We start from the raw sequence: 12,000 nt of genomic DNA on the forward strand, positions 1-12,000 counted from the left end.
CCCCAGCCCGGTCCCTGCAGCCCAGTGCCCCCCACTGACCCCCGCCCCTCACTGACCCCCCGGCCCGGTCCCTGCAGCCCAGTGCCCCCCACTGACCCCCACCCTTTACTGACCCCCCCAGCCCGGTCCCTGCAGCCCAGTGCCCCCCACTGACCCCCGCCCCTCACTGACCCCCCCAGCCCGGTCCCTGCAGCCCAGTGCCCCCCACTGACCCCCCGCCCCTCACTGACCCCCCCCAGCCCGGTCCCTGCAGCCCAGTGCCTCTCACTGACCCGCCCCAGCACAGTCCCTGCCTGCCGGGGGAGAGCCCCCCCTGCCAAGCCCCCACCCCCACTCCCTGCAGCAGAACAAACCACCCAAGCAGCCACGATTCCGGGGGGTGGGAGATTTTATTTCCAATCAAACCTCATGAACACCCCCACCCACAGAGCTGGGCCCTGGGCAGACAGGAGGGGGCACGTCTGTGGGGCGTCCATCTTCTGGGGGGACATCGGGAGCCAGGAGGGGGCGAAGCGGGTCGTCGGGCCCCTCCTCCCGGCGCTGGAAGCGGGCCCAGGCCCGGTTCTGTCCCTCGGGCGTCCCGCACGGCGCGAAGCCGGCCCCTGCGGCCATGGCCGTCACCCGGGCGAGGAAGGCGTCCGCCTGCTCCTTGCGCACGTCGGGCAGGAAGCTGTGGGGAAAACGACGGGGGTGGGGTTAGAAGAGGGGCCGGGGGGGGGGCGGATCTGCCCTGCAGCGGGGCCCCCCACGCTGGCACTTACCTGGTCAGCTCAGTGATCAGCGTAGCCCTGGGGGCAGATACCAGCTGCAGCTCCGGGGTCAGGGTGTGGACCATGCTGGAAGACAAGGGGGGGGGGGCGTCATGAGGTCGGGCGACAGCTGGAAGGGTTGGGGAAGGCGGTTGGGTCAGGGGTCTTCTCTCCCTCCCATGAGCCGGGGATGGGACCCAGGAGTCCGGACTCCCAGCCACCCCCCTGCTCTAACCACCAGAGCCCCCTCCCTCCCTGAGCCACGCAGAACCCCGGTGTCCTGGCTCCCAGCCCCCCTCCCCGCTCTAACCACCAGACCCCCCACCCCTCCTCGAAACAGCAGAACCCCGGCGTCCTGGCTCCCAGCCCCCCTCCCCGCTCTAACCACCAGACCCCCCACCCCTCCTCGAAACAGGCAGAACCCCGGCGTCCGGCTGGCAGCCCCCTCCCCGCTCTAACCACCAGACCCCCACCCCTCCTCGAAACAGGCAGAACCCCGCCGTCCGGCTGGCAGCCCCCCTCCCCGCTCTAACCACCAGACCCCCCACCCCTCCTCGAAACAGGCAGAACCCCGGCGTCCTGGCTCCCAGCCCCCCTCCCCGCTCTAACCACCAGACCCCCCACCCCTCCTCGAAACAGGCAGAACCCCGGCGTCCGGGCTCCCAGCCCCCCTCCCCGCTCTAACCACCAGACCCCCCACCCCTCCTCGAAACAGGCAGAACCCCGGCGTCCGGCTGGCAGCCCCCTCCCCCGCTCTAACCACCAGACCCCCCACCCCTCCTCGAAACAGGCAGAACCCCGGCGTCCGGCTGGCAGCCCCCTCCCCGCTCTAACCACCAGACCCCCTCCCCTCCCCGAGCCAGACAGAACCCCGGCGTCCGGCTGGCAGCCCCCTCCCCGCTCTAACCACCAGACCCCCTCCCCTCCCCGAGCCAGACAGAACCCCGGCGTCCGGCTGGCAGCCCCCTCCCCGCTCTAACCACCAGACCCCCTCCCCTCCCCGAGCCAGACAGAACCCCGGCGTCCGGCTGGCAGCCCCCTCCCCGCTCTAACCACCAGACCCCCTCCCCTCCCCGAGCCAGACAGAACCCCGGCGTCCGGCTGGCAGCCCCCTCCCCGCTCTAACCACCAGACCCCCTCCCCTCCCCGAGCCAGACAGAACCCCGGCGTCCGGCTGGCAGCCCCCTCCCCGCTCTAACCACCAGACCCCCTCCCCTCCCCGAGCCAGACAGAACCCCGGCGTCCGGCTGGCAGCCCCCTCCCCGCTCTAACCACCAGACCCCCTCCCCTCCCCGAGCCAGACAGAACCCCGGCGTCCGGCTGGCAGCCCCCTCCCCGCTCTAACCACCAGACCCCCTCCCCTCCCCGAGCCAGACAGAACCCCGGCGTCCGGCTGGCAGCCCCCTCCCCGCTCTAACCACCAGACCCCCTCCCCTCCCCGAGCCAGACAGAACCCCGGCGTCCGGCTGGCAGCCCCCTCCCCGCTCTAACCACCAGACCCCCTCCCCTCCCCGAGCCAGACAGAACCCCGGCGTCCGGCTGGCAGCCCCCTCCCCGTTCTAACCACCAGACCCCCTCCCCTCCCCGAGCCAGACAGAACCCCGGCGTCCGGCTGGCAGCCCCCTCCCCGCTCTAACCACCAGACCCCTCCCCTCCCCGAGCCAGACAGAACCCCGGCGTCCGGCTGGCAGCCCCCTCCCCGCTCTAACCACCAGACCCCCTCCCCTCCCCGAGCCAGACAGAACCCCGGCGTCCGGCTGGCAGCCCCCTCCCCGCTCTAACCACCAGACCCCCTCCCCTCCCCGAGCCAGACAGAACCCCGGCGTCCGGCTGGCAGCCCCCTCCCCGCTCTAACCACCAGACCCCCTCCCCTCCCGAGCCAGACAGAACCCCGGCGTCCGGCTGGCAGCCCCCTCCCCGCTCTAACCACCAGACCCCCTCCCCTCCCCGAGCCAGACAGAACCCCGGCGTCCGGCTGGCAGCCCCCTCCCCGCTCTAACCACCAGACCCCCTCCCCTCCCCGAGCCAGACAGAACCCCGGCGTCCGGCTGGCAGCCCCCTCCCCGCTCTAACCACCAGACCCCCTCCCCTCCCCGAGCCAGACAGAACCCCGGCGTCCGGCTGGCAGCCCCCTCCCCGCTCTAACCACCAGACCCCCTCCCCTCCCCGAGCCAGACAGAACCCCGGCGTCCGGCTGGCAGCCCCCTCCCCGCTCTAACCACCAGACCCCCTCCCCTCCCCGAGCCAGACAGAACCCCGGCGTCCGGCTGGCAGCCCCCTCCCCGCTCTAACCACCAGACCCCCTCCCCTCCCCGAGCCAGACAGAACCCCGGCGTCCGGCTGGCAGCCCCCTACCTGCAGGAGAAGTAGAGCAGGTGGAAGTGCTGGTGGTACTGGCTTTTGCAGGGCAGCCGAGCGGTGCAGCCGAGCGGCAGGAAGTGAATCCGGACGGGCCCGGGGCAGGCGGCCTCTGGGGTGGGGTGGGGGGAAACTGACACTGATCAGCACGGGGCCAGGACCTCGGGGGAGGGAATCCCCCACATCTGTAGGGTTCCAGGGGCTGGCCTGGGAGGGACCCCTAGCGCTGGGGGGGGGGCGCTGTGAGGCTGGGGGTCCCCTCCCCACGGGGGAAGGCCCGGGAGCCCCAGGGCTTGGGGTGGGGCTGTGAGGCTGGGGGTCCCCTCCCCACGGGGGAAGGGCTGGGAGCCCCTGCGCTGGTGGGGAGCTGCCTGACTGGGGGTCTCCGTATCAATGTGACGGACCTCGGGGCTGCAGGACAGACAGACGGAGCCGGGGGTGGAATTCCCCCCCCCTCCCCTGGCGCAAGGACTCACTGTGATCCTGCAGGTCCGGCTCTGGATTCGGGGCGGGGCTCTCCTGGGCCGGGGCAGCCCCACTGGCCCCCTCTGGGGTGGGCGGCGGGGGGGTGTAGCGGACCCGGGCTGCCAGTTCGTGGAACAGGGCCGTGACATTGTACAAGGAGATCTCCTGGGCACTCTGGCAACGCAGAGGAGAGAGAGGTGAGGGGGGGTGTGACGAACTGGGACTGTTCTTGCTGGGGTGTGTGAATGCTGACAGGGGAGTGTGACTGAGAGTCATGGTGAATCGCAGGAAGCCGGGGGTGCAGGGCCCTGAGTTCCCCAATACTCCGTGACAACTGGTGGCAGCGGTGGGATCTACTGCACCCCGTGGACGGCGCTTCCTGCAGTAAGTGACTGGGGAGCAGTAAAACGAAGGGGGATTGACGGGGACCAGGCCTGCTGAAGAGTGGGAGAGAGACGGTTATTACCCCTGGGAGTGTGTGACCAGCGAGAAGGACTTTTGCAGTAACAGGGTCCCCCGTGGGATCGCAGCGAGTGGTCCCAGGGGCGGAGGAGTCTGCAGCTCGACCCTGGCAGAGAGGTGGTGACCTCGAGAAGGGCTGGCACACTAGGGGTCCCCCTGGGAACTGCGGGGAGCTGTGAGCGCACAGGCCGGTGAGTGGCCAGCAGGAAGATGTATGCCAAGCGGCTTAAGAGCGACCTGGTGGAGCTGTGCAAGCAGAGGCGGCTGCGCATTGGGAGGCTCACCAAAGAACAGCTCATCGCCCAGCTGGAGGCGGAAGATCGCGCGAATGAACTGATCCCTGTGTCTCAGGGAAGCAGCCTGGCAAATGCAGCGCAGGCACCAGTGTCTGTCCCAGCTGGGAGTGGTCAGCCGGCTGCTGAGGGCTTCCCGAGACCCCTCCTTCCTATGCCTAGGGGAAGGGTGGGGAGGAGCCCAGCAAATACCGAAGGCGCCGTGATCCCCCCGGCCAGCAGGGGGTCCCCCCGGCGAAGCCCGCCGGCCAGCAGAGGAGCCTCCCGGCGACGTTCGGCATCCGGGGAGCGGAATTGGCTGGAATGGGAGAAAGAGCTAAAACTGAGGGAGCTGGAGGATCGTGAACAACAGAGACAGCATGAAGAGAGACAGCGTCAGCATGAACGGGAGGAGAAAGAGAGACAGCATCAGCGTGAACGGGAGGAGAATGAGAGACAGCATCAGCGTGAACGGGAGGAGAATGAGAGACAGCGTCAGCATGAACTGGAACTGGCGAGACTGAGGGGCAGCGAACCCCCGGCTGCGGTGAGTGAGGGGGGACCCAGGACTGCACGGAGCTTTGATAAGTGCATCATGGCCCCATACAAGGAGGGGGAGGACATGGATGACTTCCTGGAGGCCTTTGAGACGGCCTGCGAGCTGCACCGGGTTGATCCCGCGGACAGACTCCGGGTCCTTACCCCCTTACTGGACCCCAAAGCCGTGGCATTGTACCGCCAACTGGGAGAGGCAGAGAAAGGGGACTACGAACTATTCAAAAAGGCCCTGCTACGTGAGTTTGGGCTGACTCCTGAGATGTACCGGGGAAGGTTCCGGAGTCAAGATAAAACCCCTGAGATCTCATATCTGCAACTAGCCGTCCGCATGGAAAGATACGCCAGCAAGTGGGCTGGTGGGGCCCAGACGAAGGAGGACCTGATTAAACTGCTGGTACTGGAGCAACTGTATGAGCGGTGCCCATCCGACCTGAGGCTGTGGTTGGTGGACAGAAAGCCAGAGAACCCGCGACACGCCGGGCAGCTGGCTGATGAGTTTGTAAAGAGCCGGTCAGGGGGTGGCAGGGAGGAGCCCCAAAGGAACAGGCCCGCCGTGATGCAGAGAGAGAGTCACCCTGGGACCTCCCAAAGAGGGAATATGGGGAATCCCCTCCCACGGGGAATGCCCAGCGTCAGGGACAACCGACCGGCTCGAGGGGACCCACAGGACATGAGCTGCTATTACTGCGGCCGAAGAGGCCACGTTCGGGCCCAGTGCCCCAAGCTCAAGGACAGACTGAGCAGACCGAACCCGCATAGGGTTAACTTGGTAGAGGCCCAGACGGACGAGGGGCAGGCTTCTCACGCAAGAGGGGCTGGCAGCTTATCAACTGCTCAAGAGAGAGAAGGGCCCCAGGCCAGCTCCTCTAGGGGGCTGGATGCCCCAGACTCAGGGTTTTTGGTTTATACGGTGGGCGCGGGGCTGTCCCTCCGGAGAGAGTACCTTGTTCCCCTGGAGGTGGATGGGAGGAAGGTCAATGGATACTGGGATACGGGCGCAGAGGTGACGCTGGCCCGGCCCGAGGTGGTGGCCCCAGATCAGGTGGTGCCCAACTCCTACCTGACCCTGACGGGGGTGGGCGGAACACCAGTCAAAGTGCCCGTGGCAAGGGTACACCTGAAGTGGGGGGCCAAGGAGGGCCCCAAGGATGTGGGGGTACACCCGTATCTGCCCACTGAGGTATTGATGGGGGGGGACCTGGAGAACTGGCCAAGCAACCCCCAAAAGGCACTGGTTGTGACCCGCAGTCAGAGCCGGCGAGGGGCCCTGCGCCCTGGCCTTGGGGGGGGTGCCTTGCCCGAGGCGCAGGACCCTAACCTGGTGGGGAGGGAACGCCCAGGGACGCGGCTCAGGGAGGCTGCAGCTTCGGACCCAGCGGGCGAGAAAGAGCAGGTGGCCATCCCTGTCCCAGCTGCTGAGTTCCAGGCCGAGTTACAGAGAGACCCCTCCTTGCGGAAGATAAGGGACCTGGCCGACCTCAATGCGGTACAGACCATGGGACGAGGTGGCCGGAAAAGGTTCCTGTGGGAGAAGGGGTTCCTGTACCGAGAATGGGCTCCCCCAGGGAAAATGGAGTCAGGGGGGATCAGGAGGCAGCTGGTGGTACCCCAGAAGTATCGCCGCCAGCTGCTGTGCCGGGCCCATGACATTCCCCTCTCAGGGCACCAGGGAACCTGGCGTACCCAGCAGAGGCTGCTACGGAGCTTTTACTGGCCTGGGGTCTTTGTTACTGTCCGACAGTACTGCGGATCCTGTGACCCCTGTCAGAGGGGGAGGAAGGCCTGGGACAAGGGGAAAAGAGCTTTAGGACCCTTGCCCAGCATAAAGGATCCTTTCCAGAGGGTGGCCAAGGTTAAAAGGGCGGCTCTAAACCAAGAGAGCCCAAAGCACAGACCTCCAGACTGGAGCGCTGGGAGAAGACCACAGCCCAGTTGGAACCCCAGAGGTATGGGGGTGGGAAAAGGGCACAGGCCGCATAAACCTTCCCACATGCGAACTGCGAGTGCCATCAAGCACCCCCGACCTAAGGGGGGGCGTGGAACGGAAGGGGCCTGGTGTAATTCTCACCAAGGAACTGGAGGGATGCGGGGGCATCCATGGGAACGGGGGTAGGTTCGAACTTCCCCGGGTCACTGGCTAAAGTGACCCTGCTCAGTTCGGTCTCGAAGGGGGGAGAGATGTGACGAACTGGGACTGTTCTTGCTGGGGTGTGTGAATGCTGACAGGGGAGTGTGACTAGGATGGTCTGCATCGGGGGATGGGAGCCGGCCCAAGGGAACATACCTGAGCTTGTAACATGAGAACCCAGGAGGGGGTTGGAGGTCAGATGACTCCGGGAACCGGGGAAACTGAACAAAGGCTGTGGGAGGGGTCGCTGAAGGCAGAGTGCTGGAAGCAGGCTGGAAGGAGGCTGGAGAGATGGCTGGGAGGCAGAGATGGCTCTGACCCCCCAAAGGGGGGGGCTGGGATGCCCTGGGACCCCAAGCTGGACCTAACTGAGGGGGGCCCTGTTGTCTGTGCCTGCAAGACCTGTCTTGGACTGTGTTCCTGTCATCCAAATAAACCTTCTGCTTTACTGGCTGGCTGAGAGTCATGGTGAATCGCAGGAAGCCGGGGGTGCAGGGCCCTGAGTTCCCCAATACTCCGTGACAGGGGGATCCCCCAAATCCTGCCCCATCCCCCCAAGATCAGGGTTTCCCAATTCTCCCACTTCCTCCCCTCTCCCCCCAGGATCAGGGCTCCCCGATTCTCCCCCCCCCCAGCATCATCCCTCTCCTCGATGGCCCTGCCCCCCCACAAGGCGACCCCTACCTTGGCGGGGACCCCGTTGACGGTTCTCAGCAGACTCGGTTCCTCGGACTCGATCCCGAAGGGGAGGTACGGCCCCGTGCCGATGTCACCCCAGTACCCCCGGGCTGGCACCAGCTCCCCCTTCTGGGTGGGGGGAGATAGGGCGTTACCCATCTGGGGAGACAGATCCCCCCAGATCCCCTCTGGGACTATGGCAGCCCCCTCCAGTCCCCCATCTGAGACTCTCCTCCACCATCCCCCCAGCCTACGGCAGCCCCCCTCCAACTCCCCCACCTGCGACCTCCGCCCCCTTCCAGCCCCCCCCGGCCGGGGCTCTCTCCGGCTCCCCCCACTGACACAATCTTCACCCCCCCTCCCTTGGGTCACCGAAACGTCTCTTCTCCAGCCTCCCCTGCCCCTTTTCGCCCTTGGGCTCCAGCCCCCCACCCCTTGGGGATCCCCCCCACGCCCGCCCTGCTGCTCACCTGTCTCAGGAGCCTCCCGGAGGCCAAGGTTTTGTTGGGGACGTCGTAGACGCCCTCCCGCAGCTCGAAGGCCACCCCCGTGTCCCGCCACCGGGAGAACTCCCGCCCGCCGATCACGCTAGCCTGCAAGGAGTGGGAGGGGGGGAAGGGTGGTGAGAGTCCCCTGCCGGGAGCTGCCCTCCCATAGCCACCCTGGAACCCAGCTGGGCTAGTGCCCCCTGGCGCCCCCCTGGGGCATGGGGCCAGCCCTGAACGCCAGGGGAGAGCGCCCCTTGCAGCACAGCGCCCCCTAGGGCCGCACCCAGCGGGAAGCTCGCCCCACGGGCTCCCAGGCCTCACCCCACGGGCTCCCAGGCCTCACCCCACGTTCGTGCAGCTTCATGGTGAGGTCCCAGTCGCACACGCCGCGGCGGGCGTCGTAACGGGTGCCCAGGTACTGCCGGACCCGCAGGTCCCAGAGCCGGGCGATCGGGAAGGCCTGCGGGTCCGGGTTCCGCCAGAATCGGAAGATGCTCTCCAGCTGATCCCGCTCCTTGAACTGTTGGACAAAGAGCAACGGGAGGGTGGGGGGAGAGAGACACCCCGCCCCAGCCCGGGTCGCTACCTCCACTCTGCAGTGGGGAAACTGAGGCCCAAAGCGGGACTGCAAATTGCCACAGGGACAGAACCCAGGAGTCCTGGCTCTCAGCCCCCCACTCTACCCATTAGATCACAGTCCTGCCTAGGCCCGACCCAGTGCCGCAGGACATGGGGATACTGGAGTCCCTGGGCTGGTGAGAGGCAGGGTACCGAGGTACACGGGCCCACTGCTGTGACAGGGGCAGCGCCACCTCTGCTCTTTGATGAGCCCCTCTGTGGGGTGGGGGGGGCTCACGCTGCTCCCAAACTCTCCCCCCCCCCGCATCTCTCAGCCCCTCTCCTTGTTCTCTGGGCGTCTCGGTGCAGAGCCTGACCCGGCTTGAGCCGGCAGGGGGGATTGAACCCACGAGCGCTGGAGGCTGACACGTGAGGGGCCTCGTGTCCGAGCAGCCTCAGGATACTCCATCCTTGGGGGGAGGGGGCAGAAAGTGGGGGCTTCCTCCCTCCCCCGAAAATGTGAGTTTCCAGTGCAGCATGGGAGATGTAGTTCAAGTGCCTCCCGCTCTCCTGTATGGCTCGGGCTGCCAGGTTGGACTACATCTCCCAGGATGCACCATGGTACTGCATCTAGGTAGGGGAAGCAATGCATCATGGGGGATGTAGTTCACGGGCCTCGGTGCTCGATTCCCCTCCATGGGATGACCTCCCTTGTTGGACTACGTCTCCCAGGATGCCTCATGGTACCACCTCTAGGAAGGAGAGGCGTTCATTATGGCAGCTACCTGCAGTACTGGTGCATCATGGGAGATGTAGCTCTGGTGCCTCAGAGTGCCATTCTCCTCTAATAGGCCAGGCTCTCTAGTTGGACTACGTCCCCCAGGATGCACCAGTCTCTCCTCTAGGTAACAGAGGTATGTCGCATGGCGGTACTATGGCAGCAGTGCATCATGGGAGATGTAGTTGGGGTACCTCATGCTCCAGCCCCAGGCTCACAGATTGGACTACGTCTCCCAGGATGCACCGTGGTCTCTTCGCTAGGTAGCAGCAGCATGCATCTGGGAGTGGCCAGGCTCCCTGGCCAGACCATCGACTCATAGACTCCAAGGCCAGAGGGGCCAGTGGAACCCAGGGCCAGATCCAGAGGCCAGACAACCTCTCTGCTCCCACTTGGGGATCCCCGGTTGACGCGTCCCAGGAGCCCGTTAGCGCCGCCTGGGGAGCTCAGGTGCAGCTGATTCTCCACCACAACCCCAAATCTCTCCCGGAATCCCGGCTGCCCAGGAGGGCGACCCCCAGCCTGTGCGTGCGGCCGGCATTCTCTGGTCCCGGACGGACAGGCTGACATGTCACCCAGCTTCCCCAGTGACCCCCGTGGCCCTGACCCGGCCTCTGCTTTATTCCCCCCGCCCCCAGTTCGTCGCCTCTGCAAACATTATCAGGGACGATTTTATGTTTATGGGACTACAACTCCCATGATGCAGTGCAGCCACGTCCCTGCCATGATGCGCGCCTGCCCTACCCAGCGAGATCATGGTGCATCTTGGGAGATGTAGTCTGGCACGGGAGCCTGGCCCACAGAGGATAATGGGAGCATGAGGCACATGAACTACCGCTCCCACGAGGCACGGTGGTGGCATTTTATTTCCCAGCAGCCCAAGTGCCACGCCCGCTCTAACCACAAGAGGGGAACCAGAGCGCTACAGGGGTTGGTCCCGCCGCACGGGAAGGCCGGTGGCCGTGGTGGGAAGTGGCGGGGACCCACCTTCAGGGCCGACAGGTCCACGGCCCCCAGGTGGCGCTGCTGGAAGTCCGGGTCGGTGACGTAACGGACGAACAGGTCCGATTTCTCCTGCAGGTAGGCGGCTGTCGGGCGGCGGATCAGGCTGTTCCCCAGCAGTTCCAGGAACATCTCACTCTTCTCTGTGGAGCGGAGAGGCGAGTGCTGCCGTCAGAGGCTGTCTCCCCACCTCCGTCCCCGGTACTGGGAGCCCGGACTCCTGGGTCCTAGCCCAGCTCTGGTTAGAGCAGGGGAGGCCGGTAGCCCGGTCTCCTGGGTTCTAGCCCAGCTCTGGTTAGAGCAGGGGAGGCCGGTAGCCCAGTCTCCTGGGTTCTAGCCCAGCTCTGGTTAGAGCAGGGGAGGCCGGTAGCCCGGTCTCCTGGGTTCTAGCCCAGCTCTGGGTGGGGAGCGGGGTCTAGTGGTCAGAGCCGGGGATTTCGTGACCTTTACCTTGCAGCCCCAATTTCTCCGGAGACTCCAGGGCGAGGCTGAGAAAAAGCAGTTGCCGGCCCAGCGCCTCGAGGTTATTCTCCACGAGGTAGAACTGAGAAGAGGGAAAGAAAACAAGCTGGGAAGCCCTGGGAAAAGTCGGCGTCCATACAGGGGCGGGCGTTATAGGTTCCCCCATCCCAGAGGGGCCGTGTCTCCGCGCCGGGCGAGGGGGCCCCGTAGACCCAGCCCCCGCGCCCCCGCGCCGGGCGAGGGATCCTTCCATAGACAATGAAAAGCCTGTGAGGAGCTTTGGGATCCCCCTGATATAAACGTGTGTTTCTACATTACAGCCCTGACTTTGCTTGCGAAACCCACTAGGCCAGACTGTCACGTCTGCTGCATTAAAGAGCTCGGCTTGTGAAACTGGGAACTCCCGGCGACTCCAGCCCCACCTCTTCCAGCCGGGGGCGCTGTGGGGGAGCAGGGCAGGAGTGCCAGCTGTAGGGGGGCTCTCAGCAACCCCAGCCCTGTCTCTTCCAACAGGGAGGGCTGTGAGGAGCGGGGCAGGAGCGCCGGCTGTGGGGGAGAGCTCCTGGCTCCTCCAGCCCCACCTCTCCCAGTAAGGGGCGCTGTGGGGGAGCAGGGCAGGAGTGCCGGCTGTGGGGGGGCTCCCAGTGACCCCAGCCCCACCTCTCCCAGCAGGGGTACCATGGGTCAGTTGTAATTGCAGAACCCCCAAGATTTCTCCCTTCCGTATCCTTCTCTCCCCTCGGAATAACCCTGTGGGTACTGAAGCCCCACGCCCCCCACATCCCCCTGCCAGCCTGGGGACCAGGCGATTCACGGGGGGCACAGCGAGCGGCGGGGAGATCCTCTGGCACGGAGGGGAGTCCTGGGGGGGGCGTTTAGATAAGAGGCATTGGGGGGGCTGCGGGAGGGGGCCTGGGAGCCGGAACGGACCTCTCCCTGCGCTCACCCCCCCACCCCACCCCGTGCCACACGTGCCGCCAGCCTCCAGATGCCCCGCGGAATAAACCGTCCCTGTCTTGCCCGTCAGCCTGATGAGTCCTGA

The 12,000-nt window shown here is 66.1% G+C and overlaps 2 protein-coding genes across 2 annotated transcripts in view; both read right to left on the minus strand.

Annotated features, from left to right (window-relative positions):
- Positions 1 to 364: 364 nt before the first annotated feature.
- LOC101934386 (dynein axonemal assembly factor 3) lies at positions 365 to 11,818 on the minus strand. The gene is made up of 9 exons (XM_065570905.1): positions 10,947 to 11,818; positions 10,482 to 10,639; positions 8,502 to 8,678; positions 8,141 to 8,263; positions 7,677 to 7,799; positions 3,584 to 3,746; positions 3,105 to 3,219; positions 762 to 836; positions 365 to 670 (listed from the first exon to the last, which is right to left on the minus strand). Exons 1-9 carry the CDS (start codon positions 11,209 to 11,211, stop codon positions 400 to 402), a joined length of 1,470 nt encoding a protein of 489 aa, XP_065426977.1. The 5' UTR covers positions 11,212 to 11,818; the 3' UTR covers positions 365 to 399.
- The window catches only part of LOC135976223 (uncharacterized), a gene marked incomplete at its 5' end in the record, with an annotated part of 4,220 nt that continues 3,988 nt past the window's right edge, over positions 11,769 to 12,000 (minus strand). The window contains 1 exon segment of the mRNA XM_065570977.1: positions 11,769 to 11,802. Within this exon segment, the coding sequence (XP_065427049.1) occupies positions 11,769 to 11,802 (34 nt within the window).

The sequence above is a fragment of the Chrysemys picta genome, chromosome 17 (assembly GCF_011386835.1).
Source record: "Chrysemys picta bellii isolate R12L10 chromosome 17, ASM1138683v2, whole genome shotgun sequence".
NCBI lineage: Eukaryota > Metazoa > Chordata > Testudines > Emydidae > Chrysemys > Chrysemys picta.